Below are 19,068 nucleotides of genomic sequence, written 5' to 3'. Positions count from 1 at the left end.
ATGCTAGATTCTGCAGCCTACATGTTATTGTATATTTTCAGATTATGTATTTATTGTCGATTTTCATATTGTTATTATTATTGAGCATTTTCAGTTATTAGTGTCATTCAGTTGGGAGTAGTACTTAGCATCGAGAGAACGCGTGGATGGAAGCTAACCCCACAGTTAGATTGAGACCTTTTGTAGAAGTCCCTAAGTTCCAGAATTACGATGCCTCCGTAGGTTCTAAAGGGTCACCCATCAGACCGGGATTGACACCTTAGTCCTTTTGGACACAATTTAGTGGATCCACGTTAGTTGGTGTTTGTACCCTTGGCAAGGTACTAAACATCTATCCAATTGGGGTTACAGGTTGGACCCCGGTTAGCTTAGATTGGGATATGTCGGTTAATGGTAGCTCCCACAGTCCACAGTTCATAGTTCACACCCAGATACTTGTATGACCATGTAATCAATTGTTCAGCTATCATACAGTACATGTTTATTACTTGGTCTTACTTCAGCTTACCCTGTCACAGGCATCATTTTCTACCTATATTAGTTATTTTTTCATCTCGGATACTCAATACATTCAAATATAGCATACTTTCTTTGCGCTATATTCAAATACATTCAAATAAGTTTTGACGCTCAACTTCCAGATCGCGCTTAGTACAATTTCATACCATATCAGCAACAGTGTTTGGTGAGTCCTTAATTATCAGCATTTCTTTTCATTAATTTTTTTTTGACAGTTAGAGTTAGTTGAGAGTTTGTCCCAACAACTCATATGATTTTAAAGCTTTCAGACAGCTAGTTATATTTTCAGCTTGTTGATTATGTCGGATAATCTTAGTTTTGACATCCAGTATCGATTTTGATTTTATATAATCAAGTCATTTCAATTTAGTTTCCGCTCAGTATCTCATTATTTTCTTCAGTATTCTTAGTGTTTTGCCAGATCATGGGTTAGTTTGGAGTCACTTGTGACTCTAAGCACCGTGTTACAACTAGAAAATAGTCTCGTATCATAACTATTTTTGACGTAAGTATAAACAATGCATGTATTAGTTATATAATCTATTCAGTATTTATAATTGGTATAACAAAAATTAGCAATATCAAAATTACTAATATATATATTAATTGAATATGGTTTAAGACAAATTTGTGCTTGAATATACCAAACCAAATAGTAAATAATAATTATAGCTACACAGCTAACTCCAATGTTACAAATTTCAATATTTACTAATACATTTTATTAAATAATATTCCTATACATCCAACTAAACGAACACTTACTGTCGTGATATATGCAAAGTGTAGAGACATTGAAATCATCTCTTAGCTTCTTAAACTCATTGCTACTAAATGTAATACAACATTTATGTATAATCAAAAACTTTCTATGATTTTGATAGAAATGATTAAAAAATATTCACATGATAGAACTGATTAAAAATTTCAGGAAAGAACATAGTATTCACATATGTTTTTTTTCCCTCCACCAAATTGGAAATAGAGAAAATTGATGAATCAATCAAAAACTAGATCTATGGTCAAACCAAACAAACTGAACAACTTTCTTTCTATGTATAATTGAGTTTATACCAAAAATTATGGGACCCTTGTGAACCCAACAATTATTTTTGTTTGTTGGGTCCTTCATTTTTGTCATTTCTTCAATTGCCACCTTTTATTAAATGAAGAAACGCCTTTCAACTAAAGGGGGACATGGTATGGTACTGTTTTTAAAATTATTAAATTGGTACTTTTGAATTTTTAACTTTTAAAAGTACTAAATTATTATCATATCAAATCATTCAGTATGATTCAATAGTTTAAAGTTTGCTTCAGTATATTTTTTGATATGGTAAATTGAGAATCATAGTTTGTTAGAATTCTACTTACATGAATTCATATAATAAATAATTGCGACTTCAACTTTTCGAGAAATATTTTAGTTATATCAAAATAATATTTTAAACATATAAAAATATTCAAAAAAAAATAAAAGCAGTTTCCGTTGTTAAGCAACTACGCAACTACACAAACAAGACATTTCAATCAAGATGAATTGTCAAAATCCAACGTTTAAATAATTAGTTTTGTGCTAATACCATTTTATGTGTTCGTTAGTATTACTAGTTTAACCGCACGTGTCTCGTACATGTAACGTTTGATTATTTAAAATCAAATAATTTTATTTATTGCGGAGTTTTTTAATAAAATGTAAAAAATTCAAATTACTTTTCAAAGATCACTCACACTTTAATATAATAATATAACATAAACATATATTTTAATGTAAGCATATATATATATATATATATTATTAGAAAAGTTTCAAGTGGTTGTTGGATCCTCACTTCTGCGTTTGTTATGCAGTTAAGAGAGATGCATCAATTTGAACATTTGAACCATATTTATTATTTTTTTCCTATATTTAAAATCTTTTCTTGTTTTTAAAGTCAAATATTTACAAAATCATTGATTACATTCTTATTACGTACTTAAACTTCTAAAATTTTGGTAGTTCTTAAATTTTCTTAGTCTAACGCTTTTATATTTATTTTTGAATTTTTTAAATCTTTTTAAAATCAAATTTAGTTGATTTAGAATTCTTAAACTAATAGAAAAATATTAGTTGTCATTGATTTTGATAACTTCTAATAAAGAAAGGTTTTATTATAAATATATTTAATTAATTTTCAACTCCTAAATATTAGAAAAAAAATAGTAAAAAGACGATTTTGTCTAAACAAAGATTTTTAATGAAGGACAAAAAGTTCAAACAATATTTTTTAAGCCTTCACACTTTTAATATATTATATAGATTATATAGATTATAGCTATAGATATAGATATAGATTATATAGATTATAGCTATAGATATAGATATAGATTATAGACAGGGGCGGATCTATAGGGGGTTCACGGGTGGCATGTCACCCGCAAACTTCGATCGGATAACTGTGTGTGTATATATATATATATATATATATATATATATATATTGAATAAAACTGGTATATTATTTAAGTGCCACCCGGTGCAGCAATTGAGGAAATAGTGTCAATGGTAAACGCGCTGAAATTTCACGTCGTATATCAGAGTTTAAGTCCAGACGCCAACAGTATTTTGTTACTTTTTGTTCGTTATTCTATTTTCTATAAGTTTTTTTCCTCTTGACTTAATCTTTGTTTGACTCTTTTTGGGCAATCTTTGTTTAGGAATTTTTAACTTAAGTGTAGAACATAATTGAAGATTCCTTCTTCCTTCAAATTTATAGTTAACCTCTCCTCGTTAATCATAATAATGATGCTTGGCTTGATGTTATAATTTCTTAACAATAGAATTGGAAATATCCATTGAATGTTGGCAACTATTTTATACTTTCACGCTGACTGATAAGTTGAATTTAACTCTTGTTTACACAATTTATAGTAATAACAACAACGACAACAACAAACCCAGTGTATTCCCACATAGTGGGGTCTGAGGAGGGTATAATGTATGAAGTCCATACACTACCTCCGGAGAAGTAGAAAGGTTGTTTTCGATAGTATTTATAATAATAATCACATTTTTATTATTTGATCTATTTGTCCATACAAATTGAAAAGATAAATAATCAAATCGAAATTCAAAGTCTATAAAATCGATAAAATATTTGTCTTATTTGGGGCAGTGTAAATACAAAATGTAAAACAAAAAATTAATTGATTTCCAGCTGAATTCGTAAAAATTAGGTTCTTCGATAATGTTTCAATGAAATTTTCCTTCTAAAATCTCTTACTAATAAGTCAAATTTCAATGAAACGCCCATAAAAACTATCCTTTTTTAGTAGTAACTTTAATGTTAAAAGTGACTGACACCCGCAACCTCGAAATTTTAGATATAGATATAGATATAGATATAGATATAGATATAGATATAAATTATAGATTATAGATATAGATATAGATATAGATATAGATTATAGATGATAGATAATAATAAACATAAATTGTAATATGTAACTACATACCCTCAATACAGTACTTGATAATTTTCTTTTAAATATCAAATATCAAAACAATTTCAAAATACATATCAAATGCAACAATACTAAAATCACAATATAAAAAAACTTGATTCTAATATGATAATTGGATATCTATCTTACCATGCCTACCCGTAGCTACTTTCAACGATTCTTTATTCCTCATCATCATATCAATTCATATACTATACTAAGCATTGGTAATTTCTTAAGTAAAGTAAATGGAAAAGGATTATTATGCTCTGATTAGTGTCAAATAAATTTTTTAAAACCTAGTTTTTGATTCTTTAACTTAGTTTTGACAAAATTACTTCCAATTTCAATCAATTACTAGTTAATTTATCTGTAAGATTCGAATAATCCCTCGTATGGAGCAACCGTAACATGTTACTTACTATACGTATGACATTGATGATTATCATATCGACTCATACAACCTCTCAAAATTATTTTCTATCTCAAGTATACTTATTAGCAATCAAAAATGTATAAATATATCTTGTACACAATTGTATATTTTAACCTTTTCAGGAACATAGTTTAAATAATTGTATTTGCGTAAATAAGGGATATTTTGCTTCTTGAATGTTGGGGGTTGGGGGGCAGTCACAAGATGCTGGGATTCGGGGAGTAGCTGTAAGAATTTCACAGTAAGCACAACAGCTAAGAGCATTTGATTTCAAGTTCCCAATGATTGACATGTCTGCTGGACCTTCAAAACTAACATCCCTTCAACTCATCACTTCCATTCAATTTATTTTCCTTACTCTTTTTTTTTTTTTTTTTTTTTTAGTTTGTTTGATAACAAATATTCTTTTTTCTTTTTTTCTTAACTCGATCAATAATTTTAATTTTCAAAATAACATATATAAGATCACAAAATTAAAGAATATTTTATATATTTTATATATCTTTAACTTAAGACCTCAATATGCAAAAGCTATTGAATTTACATAAAAAAAATATAATACATAAATGTGTCCTTTAACTTGACTTTAACTTTTATTTATGTCCCCTAATTTTGGATGTACGCAAATAAACGCTTAAACTTGTATAAAGTTGAACAAGTAGACAAATTGGAGGGATATGCTTAATACCTAGTGTTTTATGTGATGATAATATATATTACTTTCTCCGTTTCATAATAAATAAATTGTTTGATTTTAACACACAAATTAAGAAAAAAATATTAAAAACATAAATTTAACACAACTTTTCATTTTTATCCCCAAAAAAAAGGTGATCTTGTAATACCTTTTCAAAAGTTAATTGATTGTCAAATCATAAGGGTAAATTTGAAAAAAAAAACTCAATGATTCACTTATTTTGAAATACCAATAAATATCTCAATAATTCACTTATTCTGAAATGGAGGGAGTACTATAAATTATATAGTACTATTTTATGTGATGATGATATACTTCCTCCGTTTCATAATAAATGAATTGTTAGATTTTGACACATATATTAAGGAAAAAACATTAAACACATAAATTTAACACAACTTTTCATTTTTACTCAAAAAAAAAAGTTGACTTTATAATACATTTTCAAAAGTTAATTGGTTATCAAATCATAAGGACAAATTTGAAAAAAAAAAAAATCAATGATTCACTTATTTTGAAACACCAATAAATACCGCAATAATTCACTTATTCAATTGTTGAGGTATTTATTGGTGTTTCAAAATAAATGAATCATTAAATTTTTTTCTAAATTTGCCCTTATGATTTGTCAATCAATTAACTTTTGAAAAAGTATTACAAGATCAATTTTTTGGTGTAAAAATAAAAAATTGTGTTAAATTTATGTCTTTAATATTTTTTTCTGAATATATGTGTCATAAATTAACAATTCATTTATTATGAAACGAAGGGAGTATTATATATTATATATATTATATATGTAATGAATGAAGTAGACTTGATATGAAGAAGAAAATGAGATGTAATGTCTCATCTTTGTCATACTTAACCCGCAGCAGGCTTTTTTCAGTTTTGCAGCTGCCAAATTAGCCTTCTTTCCTTTTCTTCCATGCATTTTTCTCTCTTTGGCGGCTTCTTCTGCATGTCTTTTGATATACACCACATCCTCATCTACCAATTACTAGCTAGAAGAAGTTCGTGCAATGCACGGGCTCAGTATTTATCTTAAATTAATATAATAATAATAATTTCAGTTAATGTGATATTTTTAAAATTTTTAAATTTAAATAAATTTATTTTTAGAGTAATTTTTATATATATTCTTAAAATATTTTAAATTATTAATTATTGTGATTTATTATTCAAATATATAATTGTATTTTAAAAATTTAATTCGTGGTCAAAATTAAATTCTATAAATGTATAAATTAATAAAGCGTGTGAAAAGCAAAATTTGATGGGGCTATATTACTTGCTTTCAGATAACGCGGGTTCAACATATGTTATTTTTTTATTTCAATTTATGCGACACAAATAGAATTTGTAATTTTCAAATAATATATGTTAGTCTCCTTATTCAAACTTTTGTGGCATTATAGTCAATTATATTTTAAAGATAATTTAAATTTTTAATCATTGTGATTTATAGAATTTTTTTCTTCTATTCAAATTTAAGTGACATAATGTTTAGATGGTCATAATAATAAATTAGAGGTGATATAGTAAAATCACGATTGAAGCAGCGAAGCCGGCATGTCTTAAATGACTCAAAACAACTTACTCGAAGTGATAAAGCAAAATTACTATAAAAAATACTTGTGAAAAAAAAATTAAGTGAGCCTTATATAAGACGTGAAGTTAATTTAAAACATCAAGAATTAACTTATCATTTTATATCTATTTTTTTAATTAAATAATTTTTGTAATATTTAGATGACCTATAATAATTAATTAGGATAATATTTAGGAAAATTACAATTGAAAAAGTTAAAGCCGACATGTCATAAATATCTATTTTACTTTTTTATTAAATATTATTAATTTCTTAATATGTAAAGAACTTATAATAATTATTTAAAGATGATATAGTAAAATTATGGAGCAAGCAGATTTATATACACAAAATTTAAAACAAATACATATGGAGTTAACTTATCATTTGACTCTAGTTTTCACAAAGAATATTTAAAATAATGTTCTTTTCCTTAAATATATAATATAAAATTTATTTTTCACAATTTGAAATTGTAAATGGAAGTCCCAAAAAATTTAAAACTAAACTGAGCCAGTTTTGTTTTTTTTAGAAATTAAAAATATTTGAAGATCAATTTTTTATAATCTAATTAAATTTTATATCCAAAAAAATATATGGAGATAAAATTTCAACATGTGACTCAGATTCTATTATCAAACATTAGCTAAAAATAAGGTTTCCAAAGTGGTGCGTTTGTTTTCTTACTTCAAAATTAAGATAAAGTGATTTTGATGATACTAGAGTATAATAATTGGTACGAAATTAGATGTTATAATCGTCGGTTTTCTCATTGAGCTCTCACTTATTGATATTTCAACACCCGTTAAGTGTTTTCTATTAAAATAGCTGTTTGACGATAAATATTTTTTAATTTTTTTCGGAGTTAAATTTCAGCAATTATGTTTGACCACAAAATTTTAGAAAACTTCGTAGTTGAGCTTGAAGTTGAATTGTGAAAATTAAAACACACACAAATTGCCTTCACTTTTTACCACTCCAAATCACTCGCAAAAATTACTTCTTTTTATTCAAATTTCACAATTTTGATGATCAAACGGCCCTTATTTGATCTTGAGGCAGGTTCACAACATTTGTTTCCCTTTCTGAAACTTCATAGGTGGGCATATTGGTTTTAAGTTTTTGGACTATTTTATCACTTTTTTTGTTTTCTATTCGATATTTGATATTTATATTAGGCTCGATTAATTTGAATTTGTGTTGGGTAGAGTTCATTTGGAGTAATGCTCTCTATCAAATTTTTTTTCATATATTAGACTTAAACTTGAGATCTTTAATAAAAAGAAGCAACATCCTTGCATGTATTTTATCACCTTTAACATTATTACAGGTAAAATAAAATTGATGATGAGCATCCTTATCTGACCACCAGTGGCCCTTTTGTTGTTTGCACATACAGTACAATTGCAATCTCTAGACTAACAAAAAAACATGAGAAACTGTGAATTATAGAATGGACCCCAACATATTCAGACCTATGATTGCCCAAATCCTTTGACCAGTTTTTAACTTCAACCCCTACCCATTTTGACCCTATTTATAGCTAGGTCTATAACTCTACACTGTTATAGGTTTACCTATTACCACTAGAGAGTTTTCTTTTCACTGAAATGGGTAGGCTAGCTATAATATATGTTAGTTGATGTATCCTATGGATCTATTGATGTTTGTTACAAGTGATGATGGGACAGTAGAAGCATCAAATTGGCCTTACACTCTCTCTCCTTCCTTCAAAACTTGCTAACGTCTATTTTGGTTTTCTACCTTCTTCTACTCTTTCAATTTTACATATTTTGTTTTTATAATAATTTATGTGGCACCAAATTTTTTTTTTAAGAAAAGACATCTTTTTTTCGTTTGAACTTGTCCTCCAAACTCATTTTAACACTTAAACTTAATTTTTGTTTCTTTACCCTTTTAACATCTTTAAAGAAAATTAATTTCACCCCTTAATATATATTATCACTCTCATAACGGAGTCTCCACACCTCAGCGCCACGTCATTACCACGTAAAATTTATAAAAAATTTTAAAAAGTAATTTCACACATATTATTTTTGTGTATTTTTTTAAATATATATATATATAAAAATATCGTCCACCCTCCTTTTCCTTCTTCTTCAGCACCCCCTCCCCTCTACTTTTCCTTCTTCTTCTGACCCCCTCCCCCGTCCTCTTCCAGCGCCCCCTTTCTTCCCGCAACCCCTCCCCAGCAAAATAGGTCCTCCCTCCCAGCTCTTTCTCCCCTTCCAATCCCCAACCCTCCAACCTCTTTCCTCCCTCCTTTCTCGTTAATACAAAAATACCTCTATTTTTTTTCAATCTCCATCAGCCGCAACCCCACCCCTATAAACAAGTTTGTAATATTTTCTTTTTTTTATTTCTAATTCAAGTTTGGAGTTTAAAAAAGTAGAAATTCAACAAATTTTTGTCGTCATTCTCCATTTATGTTTCTTTTAAAATATTTCAACAACTCTCAGTTATATACTTTTCTAACATGTCTCTTGTGAATCCACGTATAAAAAAACAAATTAAAGTGCAGAACTATAATCCATTTTTCTTATTTGCAAAGGAAAAAGTGAGAAATTAAAGGAGAGCAATGGAGAATATTTTTTTTAGGTGAATTTTTGAATTATGCAGTTCTCTTGGACTAACTAAAAATCAGGAGAATGACGATAAAAGTAGAAATTAAAAGAAATTTCATTGATGGTAAGTGGTTCAAAGACAAAATCATCAATTTAATTTAATTTATATTTAAATTTTGAGGGAGTTGGATTGAAGTTTGAGATGGTGTTTAATGGAGATTTTTTTTTTAATTTATTGTATTTGTGGTTGTTCTTTGATGGTGTTAATGGAGGAAAATGAAAAAAAAAAAAAAGAAGAAGAGTGTTGATGAAGAATGGATTTGAGGTTGTTAATGGAGGAATTTGAGTGTTGTGGATGTTTTGGAGAAAAAGAATAAAAGTTGTTCAATAGAGAAGTTTTTTTAATTTAGTGTCTTTGTGGTTGTTTTTTTATGGTGTTAATGGAGGAAAATGAAAAAGATTGAAGACGAGTGTTGATGGAGAATGGATTTGAGGTTGTTAATGGAGGAATTTGAGGACACGTTTGGCCATGAAATATTTTCTCTTTTTTTCGAAAAAAAATTTCGGAGTTGGAAATTGTGGTGTTTGGCCATGAAAATTCAGAAAATAATTTTGAAATTTTTTTCTGAAAAGGGAAAACAGGTTTTTGTTGTTTTCACAATTTTTCAATTCCAATTTCAATTTTTATTATTATTACATATAACCCCAATCTTTTAAATTTTTACATAAAACTCTCCTTATAACATTACTTTTTCAATATTACTTATATAGCAGTTTTAAAGAATAAGATAACTATAATTTCAAACTTAATACTATCCTAATTAATATATATATCTTTTTCTTTCTCATCATTATTTTTATCCCTTATTTAATTTTCTCTGTTATTTAAGACATTATTTTACTGCTAATTTATATTTATACCCATAAATATATAAAGTATTATATTTATACCCATAAATATATAAAATATTATATTTATAATAGAAATATACAAAATATGTTATAAATAAAGTTTATACCATGTATATACCATATACACACATATATAAATATACGAAGTATTAAGAAACATACTAAGCATATTTATAATATAAATATATAAAGTATATTATATATGAAGTTTATACCATGTATATACCATATACACACATATATAAAAATACAAAGTATAAAGAAACATACTAAGCATATTTATATATTTGTCTTATTTGGGACAGATATAATATACCATAAATCTGCAAAATATGTTTTACATAGAAATAAGTTATTCACACACAGTAAAATCTTTCATGTATAAGAAAAAATTAAAGAAATAAATTAACGGCACCATAAAATTTAATAACAACTCATCATTTCCTATTTTTTTAGGAACGAAAAATGAAGGAAATAAATTAAATAAATTTTTAAAAAAATAAATTTGTTTGAAAGATAATATTTGTTACCGAAAAAACAGGAAGCAGTGATCTGTTAATATAACATCCATATTTAAAATTTTCAAATATGAGAAAACGGCTATTAATGTAAATATTATATATTTCATAATTGAAATTCATTAAATAGGGCCATGTATATGTAATTATTTTTATAATAGTGGCTAATTGTGTTCTTTTCCCATTAGTAGGTAAATTTTAGTTGGGTGATTTTGATAGTTTGTAAAAGTTAGGGCATAAAATCATATTTAAAAAAGTTTTTTCAAAAGTAAAAAAAAATAATCAAAAAAGACATGGTCAAACACAACTCCAACTCCAATTTCAACTCCAACTTCAACTCTAACTCCAGAAAATTTTAATTTTCATGGCCAAACGGCTACTGAGTGTTGTTGATGTTTTGGAGAAGAAAGAATAAAGGGTGTCTATTTTTAAAAAAAAATTAAAATTTTTTATTATATTTTAAACATAATATTAGTGTTTTTTGTTTTTTTTTTACAAATATATGCATTTTTTTCTTTAAATGAATATTTAAAAGAAATTAAATAGATAGAAAAACGAATTTTAACGCACCCAAGGACGCTTGTTTACACGCGAGCAGTTAAGAAGGGATTTTAATTCACTTTAAAGATGTTAAGGGGGTAAATAAACGAAAGTTAAGTTTAAGTGCTAAAGTGAGTTGGGAGGACAAGTTCGGGGGAAGGTGTCTTTTCTCATTTTTTTTAGCATGTTCTAAAAGAAATATCTATCTTTTTTCATAATTAAAAATAACTTAACTTAAAATTTTCCTTCAAATTTAATTAAATGATTTTACGATCATAAAAATATCTAAAATTTATGATCCATCATAAATTTTAAAAGCACTTTTTTTAAAAATTCTTTTATGTCAAATTAAACGTTGTTACATAAATTAGAACTTAGGGACCATGACTGTGAAGTAAGATTGAGGAAATTTGAGATTATGTTGGAGTCGATGGCTGGATTGCGTAGCTTGGTTTTTGAATTGGCAGCTCAAATGATGACAACAACTTTTTTTTTTTAAAAAAAAAACATTATGGGGTCGTTGGTAGAGTGTATAATAAGAGTGCTGAATAGGGTGTATTAATCGAGATTAATTAAGATAGTCTGGTGCACTAAAGCTTCCACTATATACAAAATCCGAGATGCAAATTTTGATTAATTAGGATCCTAAAGAATATTACCAAACACAGACAAGAAACAAAACAACATCTATTTTGGCTTGAGCGTAGCCTACTACCTCCGAGGGAAAAAGGAAAATTTTTCAAGGTATTAAACATAGAATTGCGCACATTAAGAATGATTCAAGAAATTTAGATCTAAATAATTTGAAGTTGTTTCGGAAAGAATTGTGATGTATAACTAGTACCTATGAATTTAAGGCATTTTAGAGATGGAGGGATCCCGATTTTTCCATATTCGATTGGTCAAAATGTTCAAGTCTCACAATTAATTTGGTCCTCTCCACTCATGCTTTTGGCTTCCTGGATTTACCGAGGGACAGAAGGTTAAATAGTACCTAGATTCTTTCTAACATATCTCCAAAATCTATGTGACAATTGTCTTGAAAAAGAAGGGGAGCCTTGGAGTAGCTGGTAAAGTTGCTGCCATGTGACCAGGAGGTCACGGATTTAAGCCTTGAAAACAGCCTCCGACAGAAATGCAAGGTAAGACTGCGTACGATATACCTTTGTGGTGAGGCCCTTCCCCGGACACCGTGCATAGCGAAAGCTTTAGTGCACCAAACTGCCATTTTTTTTAATTGATAGTGAAAAAAGTTTTTCCATTGCCAGTGTAACAGTGACTTAAGTATCATGCTAGACTTACTAGGAGAAAGGTGAGTTATCTAAATGTATATAAAGCACAAAACTAAGGAGTTGACTCTAAAAAACTTGAAACTTTTTCAATGACAGGGTGATTCATCCAATGAAGAAAAACTATGAAATAGCGAAGTAATTTCTAGACAAGTGTTCTGACATTACGAGAATAGATTATTTAATCTGAAGTTGGTCCACATCCAAATGAATGAGTTCTCAAGAAACCTATATGATGCTATCGTCAAATAATAACCCAGGCGGAATGCGAATATACACCTCTAGATGACCGAAGGACCAAAAGAGATGTTGGTAGCACCCCCAAATACCCCTCTCCAAATGAGCATGAAATCAAACAGCGCTGTTTGACACCTATACTCCGCCAGCATACAAACCTCAGCCTTATGATCAATAGATTTTCACTAATTTTCCAAACGTAACGAGACTCCAAGATTCATTTGATTTTTCTTTTTTGTTTTAAGCCCATTGGCGGACATTGGCATAAAGACAATGAATTTATTCACATTTGTAGGGCATCAGAATAATCCCAACCTCAAGGGTGCAACAAAATGGGCAACAAAGAAAACCAAAATAACAATCAAGGTCACAGGAAATGTTACTCGTTACCAAAAAGAAAGAAAGAGAGAAATTTATTTAGCACTGGATACTTGAATTCTACAAATGATTACTGGAACTATAAAATCAAAATATACGAATCTGTTTGAAGAAGCAGAACGGTTATCAACTTCCAACCCGATATGAATTCCTGGAAGGTGAAGGCATCATTTGTAGAGCTCTTCCATGGTATCTTTCAAGCATTGAACATCAGCACCGATAACTTCAGATGTTTTTTTTCCATTTTGAAAGAAGTGCAATGTAGGCTGCATACAATGAATAGTTTCAGTTTATACAGTGGGCTTGACTACAGATGAGCCAATGTAAAATTAACCCCACCTTCCAACATTTCTGTTAAACAATCTAATCATGAACTAACGTACATCATCAATTTTATTTAATATCAGAAACCTTATGCCACCAGAGTAAGCTCTCAGTGGCTTGTGATATCTTTATCTTTCTTTGGTTCAGATTATTACACCCTTTGATGAATATCACATCTGTAATTTCCACGCTGAATATCTTTCTTTGATTTTAGGTGAGGATACTGATGAAATACCTAATCTTCTCTATTAAGATATAAATAACCATTCACTCAATGCTTAATCTAACAACAAACCTCTAAATTTTTGGGAAAATGGATAAATTATCCAGATCCTTGGCAATGAGCAAATTAACTGATGAACCTATGGAGAAACCTGTCTAACCAAGCATCACCACGGTGTATGAACCTAAATAACCAAGACATGACAAGCTGTCGACAGCATCTTCTAGAGGATCGTAATCACTAAGATTCCCTTTTTGTTTTCCAAGCAAAGTATCTTAATCTGGAAAGACATGACCTTGAACCTCAACTATGTTACTTTTTTTGATGATAAGGTACAAGAACATATCATGTTACAGGAAAATCCATTTTTAGAAGTTCAGAGAATCTTATCATTTTATTTTTACGGGCTAATTTGACCTTAGCTTCTTTTTCTTCTTATATATGACCATGGTGGTTGGGTTAGCTTGCATGCATACAAATCCACCGAGCAGTCTGTTACAACCCACAAGTACTGGTGTAGGATGAGAGCCCACTCACAAGGTTAGAATAGATGGGCTTACAGTCAGTATTGTAGCTGGGATTTGAACCTAGGATCTCCAAATTGGTATTCCAACTCAATCACTCAGCCACCCCTTTAGAACAAACTTAAAATTCTCTTACATAAATTAAATAACTGTAGAAAGACATGCTTATCTAATTCCTAACAAGAGAAATTACTACTACTTGCTAAGCATATCTTACCAGGCACCAGCAAAGCAGAGATAAAGAATAACAAGAAAAAGAATTTGTCGAGTATATGTTTATGGTGATTGACAAAAAGAAAATATTTTTTAGACACATTGTGATAGATGTAAGTGCAATATTTATATTATCCTGGCAAGCTAATTAATATATCATGTGTTAGCTAAAAAAAAGGAAAATAGTGAACTGGGATTTTCTAATCAGTTATAAAGTTTAACTGCTTGATCATGATATTCTTTAAATAGATTTCATCCCTTTGCATATTCATGTGTCTGCTTTCAGAAAAAATAAGGAGAAGATTGATGTTTACCACTGAGTGAATGTTCAACTTGCTCAATGCATTTCCAAGCCCCTCCTGCATGTGGAAACATGCTCAGCATACAAGTGAATGGGATTAATTGAATGCAAGTAGATCAACCACTAAACAAGAAGGCTTGGAGAAATAAAATGCACCAAGTGAGTCCTAAAGATTACAAAAATTAATCCCGGAGGAATTTTTGAAACTAATGGCTAAAAAACAATCAAATATAAGATCATAAGATATTACCAGAAAGTGTTCGAACTAGGACACATAGCATAGACTTCGTCTTCCATCAAAAGTCACCCACAAATTTAAGGAACTTGACATATACTGTTCTTTCTCTCTATTCTTCCTTTTTCTCAAATTGTGAATATAATTCATCACTTTGCTATCTGCAGCAGATACACTCATGTCCAAAGTAAACATATTAAAAGTACATGACCCTTGATAGGAAGGTGTGGAGGAGAATCCAGAGCCAAAAGGGCTCTTTTTTTAATCAAAAATACCAACGGGGACAATTGATTTTGAAAAAAAACAAAAGGGACAAAACGTGGTGGGGTCGGCGACTTGTAAGTTGCGTACGTCAGAGCGACTTGTAAGTCGCGTACGTCAGAGCGACTTGTAAGTCGCGTACTGACCAGCGACTTGTAAGTCGCGTACTGACCAGCGACTTGTAAGTGCATGAATTACTGTAGCCCCATGTCAGCTCACAGGAAATGCAAAGTTCTGCATGTAAATTCAGAGAAGCACGTGAGCTGCATGTTCACTGTTATGCAAAGTAGCTGCATTTTTATTTTTTTTTCTGGTGTCTGTGTGTATGTAGGTGGTGAGTGGAAATTGAGCTTAAATTTAGGTATATCAAGTGAGAATTTGTGTAATTTTGTTGAGCTATTGAATGATTGTTTGTTTAAGATCTGAAATTGCTGCATTTGTTAGCTTTGCAGCTGATAGCTTTTTGAACTTTTCAGTAAGTTAAGGGATCCTTGTCTTGAGCCGGGGGTCTATCGGAAACAGCCTTTCTACTTCTCCGGAGATAGTGGTATGGACTGCATACATCATACCCTCCCCAGACCCCACTATGTGGAAATACACTGGGTTTGTTGCTATTGTTGTAGTAAGTTAAGGGATCGCTTGGTAGAATGTATAAGAATAGTATTGAATATGGTGTATTAGTAATGCTGAGATTAGTTATGCTGGGATTAGATATGCGGGGACTATTTCCTATTTGCTGTTTGGTTCGGTATGTTAAGGATAGTTTTGTTTTTACCCATGCTTATCCATGTGTTAATAGCTTATGTATCGCTAATACCATGGCTCGCTATGTATTAGTTATACATCCTATAATACTGAATAGAGTGTGCCGCTAAAATTCCTACCAAACGAAGGCTTAAATAATTCCATGTCCAATATGTGTATTAGATTCTCCAAGCCATCTTACCAAACAACCCCTAATAGCTAAAATTCCTACCAAACAAAGGCTTAAATAATACGAAACTTTTGCGAAAATATATTTAGTTTCTTATTAAAATAAGGTCATTCTACAAATATGAAAAGCTATAGAAAACCATGTGTACGTAGGAGGAATAATCTACATTGCAAGAAATCTTGTGTATTTTATTTATAGATTTTCTATATTTTAATTGTTTTTATTTCTTTTAGAAGGGGCCGCATTACAATATAATACTAATATTTATAATATTGAATTACAAAATTAAATCTCCCAAAAATTGTATATAAATAATTAGAGTAATAATTAGCTAAAGAATCCTAGTGGTTGACATAACTGGTCAAACTTTGCGTTTCTTGTGAGTTGACATGGATTTAGAGTAATTCATGCAATTACAAGTCGCTGGTCAGTACGAGACTTACAAGTTGCTCTGACGTCCGCGACTTATAGGTCGCTTTGCCGTACGTGACTTATAAGTTGACCCCACCACTTGTCCCTTTTGGTTTTTTCCGAAATCTATTGTCCCCTTTGGTATTTTTGATTAAAAAAAGAGCCCTTTTGGCTCCGAATTCTGTGGAGGACACGGATACGGGTAGAGGGTTAGTAGGTAGGAGTACGTCTGTAATGGTATGGAAGAGTGTTTTGCTTGTGTTTGTGCCCGTAGTTTCTTGTAGTCTCTTGTTCGTGGTGTTTTGGAGATGTTTATGATTTTGAATCGCGAGTTTATAATATTACCTTGTGGGTGTCTTGTTTCCTTTATTATCTAGCAGTGTGATATCCCTTTTGTTGTTTGCTTTTATATTTTTTGTTTGTCATACTGTTATCTGTCCTGAGCCGGAGGTCTATCGAAAACAGCCTCTATACTTCATATGAGGTAGTGGTATGGACTGCGTACACTCCCCCCGACCCCACTTTGTGGGAATACACTGGGTATGCTGTTGTTGTTCAATTGTTAGCTGCAAACACTCATAAATATCCAAACAAAACATCAAAACTTACCCAATGGAAAGTTATGGCAAGCTACAAGCTCCAAATATCTCACTTATTCAAACAAAGAACACTGATGTTCCTTTAAATGCAAGTTCTAATGTAGAAAATGCTGGGCATTATTTAGCACTTCAATGTGCCAGCATATCAAAATAAAATCAACATTCACAAGAATAAGAGGGATTTGTCCCAAATATCTTCATTCCTAATCTTGCCTCTCCTAGTATGCCCGCACATCCACCTCTGTATTCCTTTTTTTGCTACTCCCATCTTTGAACATGAGAGTTTTTAACTAGTCAATACTCCAACCCATACAATATAGTCAACCTAACAACCAGTCGATCGAACTTACAGTTATGCTTCGGTGATGTATTCTTATCACATAGAACTCTGAAGAAGACAAGCATCTATTTGCCCACCCTGCACTAATACGGTATGTGACATTATAATCGAATAATAGACCTAAGTTACTTGAAAAATCCTCTCTTGGGGGCGACATGTGAATCAAGACTCACTTCCACTCCAAGTAATCCGTCTTGGTCCAGCTCAACGTAAACTCTCTAGACTATAGAGTTAGTCTCCAATCTCCAGCCTAATGTTAACTCCATCGTGAGTCTCTTTAATAAGTATTGTCATTTGCAAATAACATACACCATCGCACCTCAACTTGGATATGGCTTGCCAATTCATCCATCAACAATGCAAATAGAAACGAACTAAAAGTTGATCCCTAGTGCAACCCCATCACAACTAGAAACTGCTCTGACTGATTCACCTCTTACTCCCCTCACTTGGGTCTTGACTCTATTGTACATGTCCTTGATACCCCTAGAGTATACCACCGATACACCTCTAGCCTCCAAGCATCTCCATATAACCTCCCTTGGAACTTTCTCATATGCTTTTTCTAGGTCAATAAACACCATATGTAAGTCCTTTTCCCTATACTGTTGGATCTTGATTCCATTGTACATGTCCATAATAGCCCTAGTGTATGCCACCGGTACACCTCTAGCCTCAAGTATCTCCATAGATACCTCCCTTGGAACTTTCTCATATGCCTTTTCTAGGTCAACGAACGCCATATGTAAGTCCCTCTTCATTTCTCTTTACTGCTCCAGCAGTCTCTGCTCCTCACACATGAATGGCTTTTGTAGCTGATCACCCCGGCGAAAAACCGAATTGGTTCTCGGAAATAGACATAGAGTCGACAGGTACAAAAGCAAACAAATAAAAGATTCCTTATGAATTACATTATTAAGAATCTTACATAACTATGAACTATCCAAGTCTTATATAAGATATAATGGAAGATTCACCAGAAGACTCAAAACCATGGAATAACTGTACATGACATATGTATCCAAATGAAGCAACATTCAACAAACTGGAACCTGGACAGTCAATGTGACAAGGTCAGCCTACGGATATCAAGCCAAATAATTCAGGCCACACGATAGTAATACTGAGACCAAATACAACTAGTTAAACTTGTTGCATATCAAGAAAAGAAGAATAGTAATCCCGTTTTTAATCAGAAATCTGAAAGGAAAGAGAGGAACATGTTGGAATTGTAGAGATTGGCATCCTCAATAGATTACGAGGGAATAGGGGTAGTTTTCAAGAAACTTGAAACTGCTATAGTGTCAGTCACCTTACTGAATAAGGTGATGGTGGCAATTCTAGGTTTAGTATATAAAAGAGAAGAGATTGGGCTTGGGTGGGAGCTCCAACATTAAGAGCATGTCTATGATCATTGAGACAACAAAGATCGAGTAAAAACATGACTGCATGGATATTCAGTATACATTTGCCAGTTTGGATGCAGAGGCAAATGAGTATGCTTTTGGTTAGAGATTTT

General features: G+C 30.8%; 1 protein-coding gene across 1 annotated transcript in view; it reads right to left on the bottom strand.

Moving 5' to 3' along the window:
- Positions 1 to 13,173: 13,173 nt before the first annotated feature.
- Positions 13,174 to 19,068, bottom strand: part of LOC107858898 (thioredoxin O2, mitochondrial) — a gene marked incomplete in the record, with an annotated part of 16,018 nt that continues 10,123 nt past the window's right edge. The window contains 2 exon segments of the mRNA XM_047406591.1: positions 13,174 to 13,450; positions 14,783 to 14,827. Coding sequence (XP_047262547.1) covers positions 13,352 to 13,450; positions 14,783 to 14,827 — 144 coding nt within the window.

This window comes from Capsicum annuum, chromosome 2 (genome assembly GCF_002878395.1).
Source record: "Capsicum annuum cultivar UCD-10X-F1 chromosome 2, UCD10Xv1.1, whole genome shotgun sequence".
Classification (NCBI taxonomy): domain Eukaryota; kingdom Viridiplantae; phylum Streptophyta; class Magnoliopsida; order Solanales; family Solanaceae; genus Capsicum; species Capsicum annuum.
The sequence above is the reverse complement of the archived record's forward strand: the minus strand, read 5'-3'. Positions and strand labels throughout refer to the sequence as shown.